At 45.0% G+C, this 22246-nt stretch overlaps 1 protein-coding gene across 6 annotated transcripts in view; it reads right to left on the bottom strand.

The window, feature by feature from the left end:
• Nucleotides 1-22246, bottom strand: part of GRIK2 (glutamate ionotropic receptor kainate type subunit 2) — a 203657-nt gene that overhangs the window by 143193 nt on the left and 38218 nt on the right. For 4 of the 6 annotated variants that reach the window (XM_068160442.1, XM_068160443.1, XM_068160447.1 and 1 more), the window contains exons 3-4: nucleotides 6896-7063; nucleotides 2686-2943 (exon numbers count right to left, since the gene is read on the bottom strand). In XM_068160442.1, the coding sequence (XP_068016543.1) occupies nucleotides 2686-2943; nucleotides 6896-7063 (426 nt within the window). Of the gene's footprint in view, nucleotides 1-2685; nucleotides 2963-6895; nucleotides 7064-14806; nucleotides 14856-22246 lie in introns of those variants that run through there. The other 2 variants (XM_068160444.1, XM_068160445.1) reach the window with 2 other exon arrangements.

Raw genomic sequence — 22246 nt, 5'->3', positions numbered from 1 at the left:
CAACCCTCACAAGATGGAGCTGCCACAGCCTTCCAAGGACACCTTAATTTTGTTCTGACCTAAATGTTCATAGCTAAATCATTTCTGCTACAATTTTAGGTGTCTCAAACATGCTGTTATTAACAATGAGGATACTTTGTTTGTTTCCTTTGGTGAGGCCTTTCTGTTTACTTCCTCTAGACTAACCCAACACTTTTAGTCTCTCCTTCCAGGTCATATTTTGCTACACCCCTGATTTGAAGACCCCTCATCTTCCTGGAGATCTGCTGCCCAGATCTCTCCCTAGCCACTATTCACCTCTAATCACTTACAAGCTATTTTTCCCCACTTAATCCTACAGCAATGTTCCCTACCTGCCACACACATTCCCATCCCACCTCTTTCCCCCCAATACTTCATTCCCCTTAGTGTAGTGTTCTGTTAACTGCAAAGGTGACTTACCCTTTTTTATTAGTAGTATGGAAAAACACCCCAACCAACCCCCACACATAAAGCACAAGATGTGATAGATCTGGAAATAAGATGTGCAACTGTCCCTTCACTTGCAAGGGACCTAAAAGATTTCATTTTACAACTGGCCCCAAGGGAGGAGAAAAGGAAGTTTTGTTCACATCTCAGTGCTACCTGCATACTACAGTAAGAATATCAACAAAAGGCAATTGCTCTCTTTCCTCTGTCTGAATTCAAGGTTCAAGACTGAAGACCAACACAAAACATTTTTCTCTCTGAAGTCATCTTTTTCAGCTCTTCCTTTGGCTTCTGTTCATAGATGGAACAGATTTTTGGTGTTTGTACTCATTCACTCAAGACCAAAACAAATGTTCATTAAGAAAGAAAAAACCCACCACCCCAGAGCCCTGTTTATACAGCTTGAGCTGTAGAAAACATGAGTTGGCATACAAGTGCCACTATGATTTAAAGGCCCTGGCATCTCACTGTACATGGATTCATTGCTATGGAATCCTGAGACTCACAGAACTGTCAGGGAAGGAACCTTAAGGATGATCTGGTTTCAACCCCCCTGCCATGGGTAGGGACACCTCACGCTACAGCAGGTTGCTCACAGCCACATCCAGCCTGGCTGCAAGCACCTCCAGGGCTGAGGCTTCCACCACCTCCCTGGGCAACCTGTGCCAGTGTCTCACCACCCTCATGGGGAACAACTTCTTAACATCTGATCTGACTCTCCCCATTTCTATTCTTGCTCCATTCCCCCCAGTCCCATCACTCCCTGACACTCTTGCAGCCCTCTTCAGATACTGGAGGCCACAACAAGGTCTCCTCAGAGCTTTCTCTTCTCCAGACTGGATAACCCCAACTCTCTCAGCCTGTCTCCAGAGGAGAGGTGCTATTTAGAATTTATCTGGTCTGTACTCTTCTTCATTAGAGAATAGAGTAAAGGCTTGAAATGAAGTTACTGTTTTGAGAGCAATTAAAAGCATTAGGACAGGCAGCTGATGAACGTGCTGCCACGTCTCAAATTTTCTGTCTTAAAAGACAATTGACTGTAGGAAATCTGTAAATCTGAAAGGACTTAATTAGTACCCAGGGAAAGCTTAGTGCTATTTAATTAACAAAGAGACCATAAATTACTTGAAGGGGAAAGGAAAAAACACCACACACTAAAAATCAACACTAAGCCAATAACCAAACTCCTTACATCCTGCTAGGGTTATAGGCAATCCTAGGTAACAGGAGTGATCACAGGAAGCAAAGCCTCTCCTCGGACTGGCAAGAAAAGGGTTCTAGAGCTCCAGTCCACACTTTTGTCTCTCCAACAGATGGACCACACTGAGAAAAGAAACTGAGGCTTTTCTTACTCCCTCTGTTTCAGGATAACACTCCCCAAAACATTAAATAATCAATAAACAAATCACACCTCTTACATTAAGAGGTTACCCACATTTCCAAGACAATTAAACACACCTTGCCTCCCCCAGCACCCTCCTTGTATCACTCCTTGCACTCAGATTCTCCTCTTAAAGCCTTAGCTCTGCCTGCCACCAGACAGACCTCAAATCCAAATGAAGCTGCAGTGTTTTTCAAAGCTCTCACTGGCAAAGCAAAACAGGTTTTAGGGTGAGGTAAGGGAAAAGGAGCAAACTGGTTTATAGCTTCTAGAGAGCCAGGAGGTAAAAATGAACTCCTGCAACTCATCTTCAAGACAAGCCTCCAGACCTCTCTGTTTCTGTTCCTTGCAGGTAAGACCAGGGCTCCTTCCCCAGTTCTCTCTGAAGAAGCAGACAAATTCCAGAGAGATTTGGCATGTTTCCTAACTTCACCAATGCCAGCAGCAGGGCTAGAATTCAGGTCTTCTACTTCACCAGCTATTCTGGTGCCTCTCTCAAGATACCATCATTTCCTTCAGACTAAGTCTTAAATAAAACCAAGAGACATAGCAACCATAGCTGTTAGCAACTGATAAGACACTGCAGAAGGCACAGCAAGCAGGAAGAATTCATTGGCAGCAATGAGCTCCAGCACCCAGATCTCAGCATCTGACACAGGCTTAGGAGAAAAAGCTCTGCTCATAAACCCACATTGTTTGCTGTATGCTACCTTGTCGAAGCAAAATCCTGCAGTTTGGTGAAGATGTGCTCAATGAAAGAGCACAAGCAGCCACAGCCCTCCTCCCTCTCCTTGTACATGTGAATACATCTGCACAGTCTGATGCTTGAGCCTTACCAGTGCTGTCATCATAAACAACTGTGACTGTTTTCCACTTGAAGAACTGCACAAGGTCAAGGATGGCACGGCTGAGTGAAGAGAAATCTGGGTAGAGGCTGACATAGAAGGAGTCCTTGTTGTCTGACACCTGATGTTTCCAGCGGGTCTGGATGTGTGGGACACCCAAAGCGTTGCAGATGGATTGCACAGCATTAGCTGAGGAGCTATGGGATGGTCCGAAGATGGCAGCCACCCCCAGGGACAGCTGATCGCAGGCTGAAGAGGAGACAGAAGTCTGTCAATGATGAGAGGAAAGAAGGCAGTGTGCCAGAAGGTTTTGCACAACTCACATTAAACAAAAGGCACTCCGTGAAACACAACCTCCCTGCTCACAGAGCTCCCTCCTTGGCTAACACCTCAGCTCCACACATTTCAAGTTCACAGATTGCATCAGATTGGAAGGGACCCTCAGAAGTCATCCTGTGCAACCCTCCTGCAGTCAGCAGGGACACCTCCAACTACAGCAGGCTACCCAGGGCCACATCAAGGCTTAAAAGTCTCCAAGGACTTCCAGGGACCACAGCCCTGGGCAATCTGTTCCAGCATCTCACCACTCTCACTGTAAAAACCTTCCTCTGATGTCCAACCTAATTCTGCCTGCTCTAGTCTCAAACCATTGCTCCTCATCCTGTCCCCCTTCTGAACAATCCCTCCCCAGCCTTCCTGTAGGTCCCCTTCAGATACTGAAATGCAGCTCTAAGGTCTCCCTGGAGCCTTCTCTTCTCCAGGCTGAACAGCTCCAACTCTGTTCTCCTAGGATCATGTTTGTGGGGCCTGCCAGAGTGGGTCTGGAGGATGCATGTCCCTCTTGTTTTGGAGGTGCCATAGCTGGACACAGCACTCCAGGTGAAGTCTCACCAGAGCAGAGTGGCAGAATCACCTCTCTGAACCTGCTGGCCACGCTGCTTTCAATACAGCCCAAGTTCAAAGCACATTGCTCAGCTTTCACTAGCAGCTGATGAACAGCAACACAACACAGAGCAAACACTCAGCTATGTTTAACAAACACTTTATGGCAGTGGCAGCCACAAAGGCCAGCAACTGTGTGACTTCTGCAAAAAGCACTGAGGAGAGATCTCAGCTCAGCCACACCTGCCATTGGAAAGGGGCCATGAGGGACAGTGTTCTAACCAGGGCTGCTTAAGCACTAATTCCTTCCTCAACCCATCAACACCATTTCAAGTGAGATTCTAATTACTCATAAATTGCACATGTTAAGGAATTTCTAGTTAAGAATGAGGCAAATTACATCTCACTGGAAGAGTTCTTTGAATTTCTGTCACAGGAAAGTGGGGAAGTGGATTAGCAGCCTTCCAAACCCAACATTTCCCCTAAAAGGTAATAATAATAAAACCCAAATTCTTATCTAAAAATTAAATCAAACAACCAAAAAAACCCCACAATCAAAACAAAGTTCTTTCCCTTCTTGCCCCTGGAAACACTTTTCTCAATCCACTTCTATCAGTAGATCAAGCTGGTGCTGAGAGTCACTGCCATGCTGCTGCTGCATCCAAGTGGCTTAGCTCTCCTCTCTGCAGTATAGGATGGCCCTACCTATGTGCTGCATAAGTAGTCTCTGGTCTGTGTTATCTCTCCCAGTATGCTCCAGAGCTATCTGGGAGAAGAATAGTTGTGACATGACAAAAAGAAGGCAGGATAATTAATGAAGGCAGGCAAGCAGTGTTGCAGCCCATGTCCTGCTCAGAGCACTAGTGTAGACATCTTTGAGTAGGCAGTTATGGAAAACAACAGGTTCTGTCTCCTATTTAGGAGAGATCATGAAAACATTGGGGAACTGGAGCACCTCTCTATCAAGGAAAGGCTGAGGGACTTGGGCTGTGAAGTCTGGAGAAGAGCAGGCTGAGAGGGTGTTCTCAATGCACATCAACACAGGACCAGGCTCTTCTCAGTGGTGCCCAGTGACAAGACAAGGGCAACAGGTACTAACTAGGACACAGGAGGTTTCATCTGGACTTGAGGAAAAACTTCTTTCCTGTGAGGGTGCTGGAGCAGGCTGCTCAGAGAGGTTGTGGAGTCTCCTCCTCTGGAGGGATTCCAAACCCACCTGGCCATTGTGATGCTGGGCAGCCTGCTGTGAGTGACCCTTCTTTGGCAGAGGGGTTGGACTGCATGAACTCCAGAGGTCCCTTCCAATCCTTACCACCCTGTGAAACTCCAATCCAATTTAGATGCAAGTATTTGTATGAGGTTCGATTAATTAACACTGTTCCTCCTCCATCAACATTCCTGACAGAAGAAGCCAGCAGTGGGAAGTCTTTGCTGTGTTACCTTCCTCAGCAAGACAAAGTTGTTTTATATTGCACATTCTTTGCAACCTGGTGAACATACTGCTGAGGTCTTTCAAGTGCATTCCAGAGTCCATGCTGGCACACCCTGCTACTGCTGCAGAGCATCAGTGGGGTTGAGTGAACTCCTGCTATACACACAGGATCCCCACTGCAATCCTGAGTGAGGGATCAGGGTCTATGACTAGCCTGATTGAAACACACCATAAAATTATGCTAATGTTGCCCTTCCTAAGAGTAATCAACAAGCCTTATGCAAATGTCAGTGAATGGGATCACTAACAACAGCAACAGCTACCAGATGGCATTTCAATGGGCTTCCCAAACTCCCCTCCCCACACCCGTTTGAGATGTGAATGATGCCCTGGATTCACACACGATCTGGTATGGCACCAGCTCTGCTGGATGCAGACCAACTTCTCCTGTGCATGGAGGGATATTTTGTTTGCTTTTGCTTTATTCTTCATCATCTTGGAAATCCTATCTTGCCTTCAGGTTGCTCTTTCACACAGTGCCTTTTAAAAGTCCATTAACATTTCATCTACATTCATCTTCCATAGGTTGTGTTACTAAGGGGTCTGAAGAGGCTATTTTTGATCCAGTGCCTGCCTGATCACTAATGGACATCATCATCAACCACCAAATGAGTCAAATGCTGAAAACCTCATTGCTGAAAACCCTGCTTTGGAGCCATCATAATAAAATGAACAATTTTATGTTAACCCTTAGCCTTTGATTCCCAGCTAAAGCACCTGTCAGCACAAATGCAGAGGGCTGCATTGTGAATTGATGAAGCAAAAAAAAGCTATTAGTGCTGCAAAATGACACAGTTTGTGACACAGCCTGACCAGTTGTGTTCTCATTCAAGATGCAAGTGGGAACAATGAATATAGAAAGTCTGTGCAATCTATCCAGTCAATGGCTGTTGTCATTCTGGCTTCAGCTATTATGGTCTATCAAGAGTTAGCAACATAATATTAGGGCTAGCTTGCACTTTCAGACAAGCCCCAAGTAAGGATTAAAGGTAGATTTGTTGTCTCAGGAGAGGCTTGAAGAATTAAATAGCACAGGAAAAAAAAAAATATGGATTTTTCTGTTCCTTACATCCTGCTTTGGGGATGGAGAGAAAGTGAAGTCCAATCCAGTGACTGAACTTCACAGGACATGTGCTGAAGTCAGGAAGTAGTTGATTTTGGAAAGGGCAAGGAGAAAGAAGGGGCCAGAAGTAAGAACCAGCCAAGATGTTGCCCAAGATGGAAGGGAGAGAGTAGTCTCTCTCATAACCTGCTTTAATCCACCATCCAAAACCAGCTATAAGACACATTGCTGAAAGAGGTGTTGGCCTCTTGCTTCTGCACACTCTCCTCTGGGGGGAAAAAAACCACCTCATCTTGTGGGGCATAAATATTTAGCCTATAACATTGTCCATAAATCAGAGCATCTTACAATGGACCCAGCTGTGGTTTTGGTCACATCTGGACACTGTCTGTTCCCAATAGACCTTAGTGGGACTTGGAGTTTTCCAGGACAAAGTCTGGAGGCAGTGTTTTGTCACTCCAAAGAAGCTGCTCTCAAGTGCATCCCAGTCCCAAGGCTCAGGAAGCCAAAATATTTTAGCCTTTACATATTTAAAGCACTGGGGTTTAGACAGGGGCAGTGGAACCTGAGATTGCAACTTGATTTTTTTCCAAGCAGTTACTATTAACCCTTCAGGAGGTGGCCTTCAGAGCAGTTTTTGCTGTCAACCAGGAGCTTGTCCAGTCCCACTGCACATGGCTTTACTGGCCAGACAGTTTTTTCAGGCAGGCAAACCATGAGAGGCTTTAGTTGCTCATTAAAAAGTCAAATAAGCAAAAGGTTACCTTTCTTGGATGCTTCAAAACTGTCATAGAGGTTGATCTTCTGGGTGTCATACGTTAATGTGGTGTTGGGCAGAAGAGTTCTGTTCCTGTTGATCGTGTTCACAGCAAATCTGAAGGCTAATTCTTCTGCTCCCATTGGACCAGATTCCACACACTCAAAAATGCCTCCTGGTAGTGGGAGAAAGGAGAAAGAAACCAACCCATCAGTAAGCCAAAACAGCACGGTGGCCTGAAGTGGCCATTAGTCAGGAAGTGGCCTGGAACTGTGCCAGGGGAGGGTTAGGTTGGAGGTTAAGAATAAATTCATTGCTGCAGAGTGGTCAGGGATGGGCACAGGCTGCCCAGGGAGGTGGTGGAGTCCCCATCCCTGGAGGGGTTCAAGAAACCTGGGGCCATGGTGGTGTTGGGCTGAAGGCTGGATTTGATGATCTTAGAGATCTTCCCCAACTGAAACAATTCTGTGATGCTGTGGTCTGTTCTGCAACGTGATCCATGATAAATTAAGCATCACAGCATGGCTGACACAAACATGACCTTAGCAGAGGAAATGAAAACACTGCTCTCTGAAGAGATGAATGGAAGGATACTAGAGCAGCTCCAGAAATAACAAAATAATTACAACTTCAGGCCTCTTGAAAGCTTTTCCATCTGATTTCTCTTCTCAGCATTACACAAAAGACAAATTGTGCCACTGATTTGTGTTTCTAAAATGATTCAATTAATAGGAAAGAAAAAGCATAAAAATACACAGGGCAGTTCAGTGGTCCAGAAACTGGCAATTTATGGCTGCTTTGTGTGGAGAACAGAGCCTAGTGGGATCCTGAAGTAAACAAGCAAAAATAATGGGGCACAGGAGGGTCTGGTTCAGTATGAGGCCTATCAGAGATGCTGTTTGACTTCTCCAGTGGTAACCCAGGGGTGGTGAATTCACAGGCTGCAGAAACATTATTGGAGAGGAAAGTGTCACACAGGAGCAGGAGGCAAAAGCACAGATTCTGAGCAGCTGACATTCCTCTGTCATTTGTAAGGCATTTGACTGGCATTTTGTTTGCTGAATAATTACCCAATTACCTGTTCCATGAGAGGGGGGCTGTTTATATTCATTGGATTGTCAGTCATTCGGGTTGGAAAAGTCCTCTAGGATTGACTCCAACCATCAACCCACCACCACAGTCACCAAACCATGTCCCCAAGCTTCTTGAACACCTCCAGAGATGGTTACTCCACCACCTCCCTGGGCAGCCTGGTCCAACCCCTGACCACTCCTGAAGTACAGAAATTGTTCCTAATACCAAACCTAAACCTCTCCTGGTGCAGCTTGAGGCATTTGACTCCTGTCCTATCACTTGTTACTAGGGAGATCAGACCTACCACCACCTGGCTCCAACCTCCTTTCAAGGAGCTGTAGAGAGCCAGAAAACCTCTCTTCAGCCTCCTCCAGACTGAACCACCCCAGTTCCCCCCACCTGCTCCTCACAAGCCCAGGTCTCCAGACCCTCTCCCAGCTTCCTTGCCCTTCTCTAGGCAAGCTCCAGCCCCTCAATGACCTTTGTGGAGCATGTGGCATAATTCCTAACGACTGAAACATGATCTAGATATGCAAATGATGCTTGCCCTGTTTGTCCTTCCGTTCTGTCCCCATCTACATCCCAGAATCCAGCATCAGTTGTATCCAGAGCTTGGCTTCAGCTTGTTTTGTTGTATCAAGTCTAAATGCCAAGAAGTTATTAGCTAATGTGATAATTATGCTCTAAAATGTTGTTCACTAATCTAATGATTAGGTTTAAGTACTGAATGAGAAGCCTCTTGGGAGGAAAGAAAAAAGTCAGAAAGGTTTTTTTGGCAAGGAAGCAGGAACTGTGCACCCTGCCTTATCTGAACTCTCTACATGGAGAAGCTATGACCTGTTCTCTTCTTTGTCTAAAGCAACTCTCTTATGATCATTTCCCTCATATTTTTCTGGTTGGAGCTGTTCAGCCTGGAGAAGAGAAGGCTCTGGGGAGACCTTAGAGCAGCCTTCCAGTACCTAAGGAAGGCCTACAAGAAAGCCAGAAGAGGACTTTTTCCATCATGCAAATTAGCTTTAAGTCCCACCCCCTAAAATGCTGATCCTGTCACTGCTAGTGGCCAGTGTGGAGAGCAGCAGGGTTTCAGCCTTTCCCAATGATTTATGGAAACCACTGGGCTCAGTCACTTTAGAATTCAACTCAAATCTGTAATGAGTCAGAGCTGCAGAAGAGCCTGCTCAGAAAGAGCAGTGACAACTTAGTTGAAATGCTGCTCATGCCATGGAAACAATCAAGTGTGACATCTTGTCTTTTACATCTGGCAACAAGTTGACTGAGGGGAAAGTAAGAGTCACCTCTTCTGTTTTCCAGGCAGGTGGCAACACAGATCGGAGTGGAACATTTACTTTGGGGGACTTGACTTCCCCATTTTAAGTGGGACTGGGAACTACTGGGGACAGTCCAGAGGGGGACCATAAAGATGCTGAGCAGCACCTCAGTAGCAAGGGGCCCAAAACTGAACCCAGTTGTGGATACTGAACACCAGTGTTGGGTACAGGGGCACAATCCCTTCCCAGGACCTGCTGGTCAACTGTTCCTGATGGTGACCAGGATGCTGTTTGGCTTTCTTGGTCACCTGGGCACACACTGGCTCATGTTCCAATGGCTGTTGATGAGTATCTTCAGCCCCTTTTCCACCAGGCAGTTTCCAGCCACACTGGCCCAAGCCTGGAGGGTTCATGGGGTGTAAGACCTGGCACTTGGCCTTGTTGAATCCCCTGCAGCTGGCTTCAGTGCATCAATCCAGCCTGGCCAAGTCCCTCCCCAGACCAAGACTCCCTCCCAACATGTTGTCATCTGCAAACTTGCTGAAGCTTTGCACCTTAGATTGAAAGGCTACTTTCCAAACTTGCAAGGGCTCCATAAGCTTTTTCATTAGACATCTCTGCTCCTCTACTCAGGCCTGCCTGGAGGCATGTTCCTCCAAACCAGCAGGTTAATGAAGTGCATTAATTTAAGGCCACATGTGGAATGCAGAGAGCAGACATTCAGTGTACTGAAAAAAAAAGGCAGAGAAGTGAAGCCAAAGCAGTGACCCAAACCAAACATGGAATATGGCTGCATCAGCTGGGCATCCAAGCCTAAAATAAGAGCCCTGCTCCAGTCCATTTCAGCAAGCTATTTCCTTCAGAAACAAGCAAACTGGGTTATTTTAAATTTATGGATCTTCAGAAGCAAGAAAAGAATTCAGTAAATGCATTCTAAACAGATTTGAACTCAGTTCTCCACTCCAAATGGTTCAGCTCAAAGATTTTATGCTCCAAGCTGGAAACTGCTTGGTGATTGGGCCTTGCACAGCTCTGGCAAATGAGAGGCAACTGCAATCAGAAAGGGTTCTAATCAGCAGGAGGTTCACATGCTGTCCCTTAATCATGCTGTTGTAGGTAATCACTGCTGCTAGAGTTAGAGAATCCTTCAAATAAAATACCTACTACAGTCCTGCTCAGCTAGTCCCTAGCTCCTCTGTATTACAATAACCTCTGCTATTTAAACTACTGTATTTCAGACTATTAAGGAGAAACAAATTCTCCTAATAAAAACAGTAAACTGGAAAAATAAAGTGGTTGGCAGTCTGAATACTGCTAAAACACAGCAATTGAAGGTTAGGTTTGCCTGGCCAAAAGACCAAAACCCAAACACCTCCAAGTATCATTACTGAGGATATTGCCTCCCTCATTTCCAACTTCATGCATTCCATTTGCTGTCTTTTAGAAGTTAAGCTGCTCTGTTCCCCCATGCATTGACATCCCTTGCTTCAGTGCTTTGCCAATATCCATCAATAAACTTGTCAGTGGATCTCTAAAATTGCTCATATGGTCCTAAAGCATGGAAGGTATTCACTCAATCTATTTGGAAGAGAACAGTTGCTATGGACAGTGCTGATTGATTCTTTCCCCAGTCTGAAACAAGTTTAGAGGGAAAAGGAAGACAGAGCCAGAACCACTCCAAGTTTTCTCTCAAGATTTTACTGCTGTAATTGTCTTTGCAGGAAAGGATGAGCAAGCCTGCATAAATCACAGACCAAAGCAACCTTTGTTCAGCCAAATCTATCACTTTAATCAAAACAAAGCTGAGGCATGAGAAAGACTTCCTAGAAGCTGTCCTTGCAGCAAGCTGATCTGAGCATCACTTTTGCCTTCATTCAGTAACTGATACACCTCTCAGTGCCTCACCCCTGTGCCCGCAGCTCCTCCCTTGCCCTCTGCAGTCAGGTCCCCTGACAGCACAGGAACACGGCCTCCCATTCCAGAAGCACTGTTTGCTCACATCATCAAGCTATAGATATGGCTTCTTCTCAGGAGCTGCTCCTCAGACAAAGCTTGGAGCAGAATGAATTAATGCTTGTCACATGTACTGCTAAAAATTTCATGTCCCAAAGCAAAGAAACAAACCAGCAGGAGTGGCTGAGGCGCAGTGCTGACAACAAGCAGTAATAAATAGCACTGATAATGACTTCTCATAAAAGCAGCAGTTGATAGCATGGTAGAATTCACTGTGGTGAAAGTAGTTTGAATGATGTGTTGCCAAACTGGAGGGTAGAGAAATGCCAGAAGAGAGTCTAAGAGGTAGCACACAATGAAGGCATTCAAGAGTCTCACAGGGTGTGTGCAGAGCCACTGGCATTTAGTCCTGGAGATGCTTACATAAATGATTAAGATGTGATATTTTCCTCACTTGTGTTAACAAACTAAATTGGTGAACAGTTTGAGTATCTCCCCAGCTCTCTCAGCTCTCCCAATGTTATTCTCATTATGGTTTTATTCTAGGTTTATTTTTTTAGCATCCACAAGAGATGAACTTTCAAGCAGATATTAAGCTCCTCTCAAGTGCCAAAGTGTTTCCCCTAAATATAGATCTTGCAATATGTGGCTTATGGATCTTGTTTGGATCCATAGAAAATTTAAATAGAGGGAGGGAGGGGAAAAAATAACCACCACCAGAATTGCTTAACACTATCACTTTGGTACAAAAACTGCAGCTTCTCTGGGAAATGGGTTCATGCCTCTGCAAATAATAAATAGATGAAGTATATTCCTGATTCATAACCCATCAAGAGGCTCCTTCAATAGTTCATTATTCCCTTAGAGCCTGGACAGTTTTCCTCCATACACAACCCAAAGAAGTTATTTACACTTTGTTTTTTAAATTCACTTACACAGAATCTAGTGAAGAGGCTGTGGTGTGGTGAGGGAAATATTTCCAGCACAAAGCAAGCTGCTTATGCAAGATGATTGTGCTGAGCTCTCCTCACTGTGGCCCACTGCCACGTTATTAATAATGCAGCATTAACATGGCCCTTATTGATTGTACATTAGCAGCAGTGATGGACTAAACCCAGCATCCTAAGGCAGGTGTCTGATGAGGCTATTGATAAATGATACAGTCAGAGATCCAGGCTTACAAGACAGCTCAGCACACAGCACCATTGAGTTCCTCACTGTAACGCTACTCAGGCATTCCAGACTCAGCACAGAGCTATGGAATGGACTGCAAGGCACCTTTAAAGCATCGGTTAGTCCAACCCCCCGGCATGGAACAGGGGCATCTTTAACTAGATCTGTTGCTCAGAGCCCCATCCAACCTCTCCTTGAATGTTTCCAGGGATGGGACCTCTACCACCTCTCTGGGCAGCCTGGGCCAGCATCTCACCACCCCGAGGATGTTTCAGCTACAGCAGTTCAAAGCTAGATGCAAACACATTGCCATGCAGTGTCAGTGTAAGTGTCCCAGCATCAAACAACAAGAGAAGAAATTACTTTTCTCCTCTTTGGGGAACACTGAAGTGAAGCTCTGAGGACACTGCAACTTCCACAGCCCTCCAGCTGCTAGAGTACATCAGCTGACAGGCAACAGTGACAAAAGCCTCCCTCAGCTAGGGATTCTGACAGCAATCACATCAAAAGCTATCCTGTGGCAGATTAAAGAGCTGACAAACCCAACAGCCTGTCCCCACAAATGGCCAACCACAGTCACCCAAGAACAAACAATGCCAAGGGAGGGATAAGTTTACCATTCTTACAGGGGTTTGGTGTGAACCAGAGGTTCAGTTTGCAGAACAAGAAGTTTCTCCGGGCAAATCCATGGAAAAAAGACTCATTGGATGTGGTCACTGTTTGACTATGAGCTTCTAGTGCCTGCAATGTCTTGTGGCAGGAATTTCCACCAAACCTGCTGCCCATTAGGGTTCTTGCATTAGAAGAAAGGATGAACAACATTCTGTATTCACCTTTTTATTCACCTTCTCCACACTACTCATTATTTTACAGTCCTCTGTTCTAAGCCTATTCAGCTGTCTCTTTTTGTAGGGTAAGAGAAGAGTCCTACTGAATTATTTCATACATGGAAGCCACTGAGTGGCTTTGATCATTCCTTCCTGAAGCTTTTCAGAACTAATACACTTCAGCTAGGTATTAAAACTATCAAAACTCCCTCTTTCAACTGTAGAACTACAAAGGCAGTTCAATCAGCCTTTTTGAGAAGCACATGCAACAGAAAAAAATAAATAAGGTCAGACATGAGACTTGTACAGAGGCACAAAGACAAACACCCCCAGACTGATGGCGACGCATTCCTTACTCTACGTGCTCCAAACACCACCTTAGAAGTGCATTTGCAGTACCATCAATGCTCTTGCTGCTTGAACCCCCCCAACCTTTTCATTTCTCCTGTAATAAACAGGAATATTTTTCTACCACTGCTGCTAAGCTCTGCAATCTGAAAGCCACCAAAAAAGCATCAAGAGGCCATACCTGGTTTCAAGCTTCTCATGAGACAAGCTAAGAAAACAGGGAGTGGGAAATTTCACAAGAGATGTTAACAAGAAGAACAGAAGGCTGTGCATAGGACACAAACCCTCCCTACATTTGTGTATTGAAGGACAACCGGACTGCCAAGGTGGTTGTTCACCAGTTACCTCCCACTGCCAGATCAGAAAATCCCAGGTGCCACAGACTCCAAACCACAGCTGTAGAATTGAGGGGTCTGAAGCCTGCCTGACTGCTAACTGCAACTGCTGTTGCAGATATTTATTTTCCTTTACCTTTTTATTTTCTCTTTTCCCCTCCTCCTTTTTCCTTTCCATTTTTCAGCCCTTCCCCCTCCCCCCCCCCCTTTTCTTCTTTCCACTTTTTAGCTCTTCTCCTCATTTTCCACAAATAATACATCCCCATTCTATCCCTGACAGCCTACAGGTTCTTCTTTCCACAAAGGAAAGGAAAATGAAGGTTACAAACCAGCTCACTGGACCCTTATGCAGTTGTGATCACACACAACCACGTCCTATTTTATTACTAATTAAGCATTTCCCTCTGCCTCAATTCCTTTTACAATCCCCAGTATGGCAGACTCCAAACATTGTTCTTTGGAACAGTTTTTAACCTTATTTCCCTGTCATCTGGAGGGGGATTGGGTTGGTTAAATGTTTACATGCCCAAGCAGAACCCATGGCTCAACAAGAAGAATTGCTGCTTATAAAAGCCTTCCCAGAAACACTGTTCTTGCAATGTCAGCCCCATGCAGGGGGCTTTTCATTGATTCTGAAGTATTTATTCAGGTCATTTCCCTATGCAATTTATCCAGTGGCCTCACACTCTATGCACTGGAAACAGACAGACATTAAGCTTTCAGACATGGAGCCTTATTCTTCCTGTAAGAGTTGGAAGCTGACTCTGAGGCAGTTGCTTTACATCTTTATCTAGAAACTGATAAATGCTGCTGAAGTTCTAACACTGCTAATCAACAACACAGCATTGAAGAAAACACACAGAACTGATTGCAGAGAGGGGGAAAAAAATTAAAGTGATCCTAAAAACTTCATTTTTAATTACATTAGCATTAAGCCTACCTTTGAGGATGAGAGGAAGAGCAATCTGCTTGCATGGCCTCCCCTCCTCTTCCAGGGAAGCAAAAACCCAAAACAAGTTGCAGTCTCCTCAGTATATATTGAGTTAGAACCACAACAGCTGCTACAAATTTGTTTGATTGAGCTTTGGGTAGCCAAAGGCAGGGCATGTGTGCAGGTGGGCAAGCAGGTGAACACCATTATGACCTGGATTAGCAACACTGTGACCAGCAGGACCGCAGAAATGATCATGACCCTGTACTGGGCACTGGTGAGGCAGTGCCTCAAATACTGGGTTCAGTTTTGGCTCCCCAGCTCCAAGAAAGACATTTTGATGCTGGAGCAGCTTCAGAGATGGGCAAAAATCTTGTGAAGCTCTGGAGAATAGGGCTGGTGAGGTGCAGCTGTGGGAAGTGGAGAAGACAGACAAGACCACTCTCCACAACTCCCTGAAAGGGATTGCTGCAAGAGTGGTCAGGCATTGGCACAGGCTGCCCAGGGAGGTGGTGGAGTCACCATCCCAGGGGGTGATCAAGAGGCATGTAGACATGGTACTTCAGAACATGGTTTAATGGCCATGGTGGTGTTGGATCAATGGTTGGACTCCATCTTAGAGGTCTTTTCCAACCAAAACAATTCTATGTAGATACTCAAATGTGACTTAGAATTGGCAAGAGCATCTCTGATAGGGAGAGCTGGCAATCATGATCTCTTATTTAGCATTGCTGAAAACAAGTTCTTGTTATAAAAAAACAGTGTTCTGCAGAACTAAGATTACCTCCACTCCCGAGAGAACACTGAACACTTTAGAGCCCTAAGGAGTGCTGCTTTTTGGTTTACCTTCTCCCCCAGGGCAGCTGGAGTCTCCAGAAAGAGTTAAGCCATACAGAATTCAGCAGTGCTGCTAGCCTGTGTGTTTGCTCTGTGTGTTACAACCTTCCCACATAACAAGGTGCCTGATACTGCAGTGCCAAGCTGAAGTCAGCTTGGGTGCAACAGAGTTGTTGCCACCCCCTCAAATCCCGGGTCAAAGTGGTGCATGGAACAGACTTTGCTACGCTTGGTGTTTTCACTGAAGCTGAATCCACCCAAGTTCACTGACACCCCTGACTCCAAAGATAAACCATCAGAAGTTGTTTTCAATGTAGTAAAGACAGGAAAGGGAAAACCTGTTATTATTATAATAACAATAATTATTATAAGCATGAAAGCCCACAGACGAAATGTGCAACACTGCCTGCTCGCAGTCACCTGTGCTCATGGGAAAGCCAAGGCTTCACCAGCTACACAGAACAAAGAGTTCCTTTTGAAGTGAAGTGAATTTTCACTTCTAGGTATCACACAGTACCACAGTATCACCAAGGTTGGAAGAGACCTCAAAGATCACCAAGTCCAACCTGTCACCACAGACCTCATGACTAAACCATGGCACCAAGTGCCACATCCAATCCCCTCTGGAACACCTCCAGGGACAGTGACTCCACCACCTCCCTGTGATGCAAGTGGGAAGCTTGGTGCCTCTAATTTACCAAGTTCTGCATTGCCCCAGTGCTGACAGAGTCTGAATTTAAACCTAATTGATGAATGCTCCTCATTTCTACTCGAGATTTATAGACACCAAGAGTAAACAAATCATCTCCAAGATTTTCTTCCTTCGCTTTTAACACAGATTTGAGTTTTGTGTTCTGTTACTTCAATGCAATTCCTATTTCACTGTGCTCAACACCAACTGTTTTCCCTCAGCAAAAACCTCCATCATTTCTTTAGCAGAGGAAACACAAGTTATTACCCTGCAAGAGTGAAAAGCACTCCAGATTCTGGCCTGAGCAGTATGTTAATGAGGTAGTACAGAGCTGAGCAAAATAATACCAACATTCCCCACAATCTGCAGAGCAAAAATGAAATGTCAGCCAGTTTCACCAAATGGCAAATGGCTTTACTCTTCAAGGAGCTGGTTTATAAATCCATTAGTTCAGACAAGATGACAATAAAGTAGGGGGGGAAAAAACATAGAGCTTGGGGAGAGGGGAGGGAGGGGTTGTGGAGAGAGAATCAGTACAGTTGCAACTACTTTAACACTTCCTCTGTGGTAAATTGTAGGATTTTGTAGGTACTATATTTTTTAGTAGTAAACTCAATCAACCTGATGGGCCCAAAGGTGGAAGGATCAACATTTGAAGAAAATGAATCTAAGCAAAGCAGTTTATTCTTTGCATAAATGCAGTCCCTTCCCATGCAAAAGAAACCTTGCAAACATTTTTGAGGTCATAAGCTTCTCTATAAAATATGCCTTCTACATTTGGTAGCCACAACCTGGACAGGCTTGTGTCCCATCCAGCCCTGGAGCAGGAGTTACAAAGGATTTGCCTCCTATAGCACAAGAGTAAAGACTGATTATTTTTTTAGCTAGAAAGCAGCATTTGAAGTGAATTCTCTCTTTCTCCATCAGATACTGCCCTTCAGATTGCATTACTGTATTGAAGTCTAGTGACCTAGTGGAGGATGTCCTTGCTCACTGCAGAGTAGTTGGACTAGATGAGCTTTGGAGGTCCCTTCTGACCCAAACCCTTCTACGATTCACTAAGTCCTTTTAGAGACCTGTCCCTGAATCCAGCGCTACACAGCACACTGAGCTCTGAATTCAGAGTATTAAAGCTTAGGAAAGGAAAACTGACTGAAATTCCCCATTTCTCTGAGAGTTTCCAAATACTTAGTGAGGAAGAAAACATCAAAAACTAGAACAGCTGTGAGGAAACTGAGGCACTGCTGAAAGTTAGAGGACAAGTGCAGAACTCCCCAGCAATAATTAATCATGGCTGTGAGAGGGAGCAGGGGTTCTGCTCGGTGCTAATGCATTTCCCAAGATCACCATCCAGACCTTCACAGTCATTGAGTAAATAGCAGCAGATGTTGAGCTGTAAGACCACATCACTCAGCTGAGATTAGATATTTAATAAAAGCAGACATGCATGAGGGAGGCTTGCCCTGAGCTCACTAAAGCCAGCCCGGGGGGGCAGGAGGGAGCTGCTCGCACAGGCACGCTGCACAGTGCCCTTTCAAACCCGGGAACCAATTCCCTTCTGCGACTGCTGGTGAGACTAGCATGTGTCAGACTCCACACCTCCTCCACAAGTAGAACCTTCACCCAGCCATGACCAAGACATTTACCAGACTGAAGGTGACTCTCAAGGACTTCCTCTAGGGGTGTTTGTAGAGCCTTTGTTTAAAATGAAGTGCAAGACAGTGATTATTTTAAAGGCTGGGCAAAGTGCATTTGCTTATCAGTCTGCTCTTATCATACCTGGTGTGTTGTTTCCTTGCATGTAGTAAAGCTAACCTTGGCCTTTCTTGGCCTTTTGTGAACTGGGGCTCTCTAAAGGGTTATCCAGAACAGGATGAATTCTTTGACCCAAAGGAGGATCTTATCTTCTGCTCAAAAACCAACCAAACAAAGCCCACAAAAAACCCTGTGGGAAGTTTAGCCTCAGCCTAAGTCCCAGCAAGTAAAAAATATACCAGAAAATGTGATTATAATCAGAGGTCTATTTTTGATGGTTTCTATACATCTCTCAGCCTAACTGCAGATGTCTGCCCAATAAATATGCTCAGTTTATCTATGCATATTTTTCCCCCATCATTGCTTCTGACACAGATTCTATTTCTCAAACCCCTTGCTTTCAAAATTAATACAGCAAAGGGGGAAAAAAAAATGTCCATGATTTTAGAGAGCTATTTATTTAAACAAATGTTATTCCAACCCCAAACAGGCTTTAATTCAATTTACAATGAACCAGGCTTTGATTCGAGCCAGCACCCTACACAGACATAAGACACTGCTCAGAAGAACAAGTTCATTTAGCCTCCCACATAGAATGCATGATTATACTGCAGCCTAGAACAATCTGACTGGCCACCAGGCACACAAAAAATCAAAACCATATGGCAGGAGCCCATCCAAATCCAGGAAAAGGAAAACATGTGAGTAATTGTTTTATTTGGTGCAACAATTTGATGTGTGTGTTGGTTTTTTTTGCTTGGGAACAATCCCATCAGTGTTATCATCAGAGAGCATTAGCAGAGAGAAACCTAGCAACAGTGAGGAAGGCCTGGAAAGAACAGGAGAGTCAAGTGTGTAATTGAAGCAGATGATCAGGCAGGAGAACTGATGCCCCACAAGTGCATAGTGAATTCTCTGTTGAGATAATCACTTTTTGTTAAAAACACTCTAGCTGGTGGTAAGATCTAGGATGGAGTTACACAGCCTGCACAAAAGCAGAGGTAAGGATGGTTGTGAGATCTAGGATGGACTTACACAGCCTGCACAAAACCAAAGGTAAGGATGGTTGTAAGATCTAGGATGGAGTTACACAGCCTGCACAAAAGCAGAGGTAAGGATGGTTGTGAGATCTAGGATGGAGTTTCCCAGCCTGCACAAAACCAGAGGTAAGGATGGTTGTGAGATCTAGGATGGAGTTTCACAGCCTGCACAAAAGCAGAGGTAAGGATGGTTGTGAGATCTAGGATGGAGTTACACAGCCTGAACAAAACCAGAGGTAAGGATGGTTGTGAGATCTAGGATGGAGTTTCACAGCCTGCACAAAACCAGAGGTAAGGATGGTTGTGAGATCTAGGATGGAGTTACATAGCCTGCACAAAACCAGAGGTAAGGATGGTTGTGAGATCTAGGATGGAGTTACATAGCCTGCACAAAACCAGAGGTAAGGATGGTTGTGAGATCTAGGATGGAGTTACACAGCCTGCACAAAAGCAGAGGTAAGGATGGTTGTGAGATCTAGGATGGAGTTACATAGCCTGCACAAAACCAGAGGTAAGGATGGTTGTAAGATCTAGGATGGAGTTACATAGCCTGCACAAAACCAGAGGTAAGGATGGTTGTGAGATCTAGGATGGAGTTACACAGCCTGCACAAAAGCAGAGGTAAGGATGGTTGTGAGATCTAGGATGGAGTTACACAGCCTGCACAAAAGCAGAGGTAAGGATTTTAACATGTGGAAGCTTGAAACAGCTCTCAGGTGCTCATTGTGTCCCCTGACTGCCTATAACCACTTCAAAACTGTGACCTCCTATATCATAGAATCACAGAAACCATCTGGTTGGGAGAGACCTCAAAGATCATCCAGTCCAACCTTCGACTTCACTTAGGGTCAATCCTAAACCATGTCCCTAAGCACCAGGTCCACACACTGCTTAAACACTGACTCCACCACTGTCCTGGGCAGCCCATTCCAATGCTTGATAGCCCTCAACAAATAACCTGATGAGGTTTAATGTTCTTGGGGGGTCTGTCATTGTCACAGGCTTAACATTCATTCTCTTTGCTTTTGTGGTCTGTCACACCAACATTAAGGCACAGAGCTGTACAAACCTGCTGCTGGTAAATTTGATTTCCCTTTTCACTTGCTGCACTCAAAGCAAAGACAGCCTGCCCACCCAAATGGAAGCAGAAAAGTCCTTTTCATGATGACAGAGGGAGATTCTTTATTTATTTATTTGATTTCTGTCATCCTGGAAGAGAATTATTCTGTCCCTAAAGAGATTATGCTGCATCATCTGAAAAACATTTCTACTGATGCTCTTAATGAAATGGAGATGTTCTGCTGCAAGTTACTCCTGGCATTTTGCTGATGAGGGACTGCCACAGTTTTTGTCCTGCATTGGCTTGCAGTTAGGCTTCAAGCCACCCCGTGGATAAAACACGTTCATTCCCTTCTGTGCTTCAAGATTCAAATATGAACTTAGTTCTTTATACCAAGCAGCCCATTGTAGAGTTTCCCCAGTGTATTTTTTCTCTTGCAGATGGAAATGGCTGAGGTTCTTGCCCCCACAGAGCATGAGACGTGTTTTGACTGCTCCTCTTAGCATTTGTTGGCACCTTTGTCCTCCTCTTGAAAAGAGGAGACAGCAGTCAGCTATGTGAACCCCCATCCTATGCTGGCAGCTTTGCATTCATTTTCTTCTGTAGAGCAATGGGTATGTTTTACTTGCTCAGGCCAGGAAAAGCAGGGCAGGCTTTCTGACCTCTACTTGAAAGGAACTGAAGAGGAATTCCATTCAGAAGAGTCCCAATTAGGGCAAGCAAAGGCAGGGCAGTGCAGGCTGTGCTGTCTCTTTATGGCATCTAAGTTAACAGGTCCCAATGTGCCAGATAAACACTTCAAAGTTAAAGGTCATCCACTCTGGGCAGTGGTTTGCTCTTCATAGGTGTTGGAATTATACCATGCTCAGAAAATGTTTAGTAAAATCCATAACCAGGTGGTTTACAACAAACAGACATTAGTGTCAGGTGCAGCAATGCTCCAAAGCCTCATCCCAGTCAGGGATGGCTTTGCCTGTACAGACACAGAACAGAAATCTATTCAGAAGCCCTTCCATTTCACTGGCCTTAAATGAGCAGCTAGAGCTGACCACAAAAACAAGAGGCCTGGCCAACTATTGCCCTTTCTGCTCTGCTACTCTTCATTTTGGCTAGGCAGAGGGGCCTGAGGCTGTTTAGGCTGGAAAAGAGAAGGCTGAGAGGGGATCTTATCAGTGTTCAGAGATATCTGAAGGGTGAGGGGCAAGAAGAAGGGGCCAGGCTCTTTTCAGGGGTGTCCTGTAATAGGAAAGGGACAGCTGATACAAATCAGAACACAGAAGGTTCCACCTCAACACAAGGTGGGAGGGTGATGGAGCCCTGGAGCAGGCTGCTCAGAGAGGTTGTGGAGTCTCTTTCTCTGGAAGCTTTGAAGACCAATCTGGACATGTTCCTGTGTGACCTGCCCTGTGTGGTCCTCCTTTGGCAGGGGGTTGGGCTGGATGATCTTCAGAGGTCCCTTCCAGCCCCTGCCGCTCCATGATTCAGCAGCACTCACTATGACAAAGCTTTTCTCTTGAGGGTGTTTCCCCACCCCCAGCAAGTGTTCAGCTCCTAAACCTCTGACTCAGTGAAGTTAATCTGGATTTACTCAACTCTGACTGGGGGACAGTAGTGGCCTCCAGTTATTTCCCTCACTTAGAGTGCTTTCAATCAGACCTTTTGATAGAAAAAGGTTCAATAAACATGACAAATCCTGAGAACTGCCTGCCACAGAAAGGAGTAGGAGTAGCAGGTGTCCATCAGCTGTCAGGAGCTGATGCTACCTGCAGGGCAAAAGGTATTCAGCAGAAAAACACAGCCTTTGAAATGGAATTAAAGGCCATGAGGCACTTTACAATATAATTTCAAAATCATTGGTTGTACTGAAGTACTCTTGGAAGCACAGCTCCAGTCTCAAGCAATATTCTTGTGCCTTGCTGAAACAAAGCTGAATTTTTCCTTTCCATTGTGTGAGCTACACCTGAGATGGGAGCAGAGGAGGAAGTGTGGTCTTGGGGGGGAGGTTGGGTCAGTTTGTTAATATTTTAGTTGGATCCTATCCTACTCTTGCAGGTTCCCAATACAAT

Source organism: Melanerpes formicivorus, unplaced genomic scaffold, assembly GCF_026170545.1.
Source record: "Melanerpes formicivorus ecotype bairdi unplaced genomic scaffold, bMelFor1.0.p_v2 SCAF_50, whole genome shotgun sequence".
NCBI lineage: Eukaryota > Metazoa > Chordata > Aves > Piciformes > Picidae > Melanerpes > Melanerpes formicivorus.
This window is presented reverse-complemented; position numbering and strand designations above follow the sequence as displayed.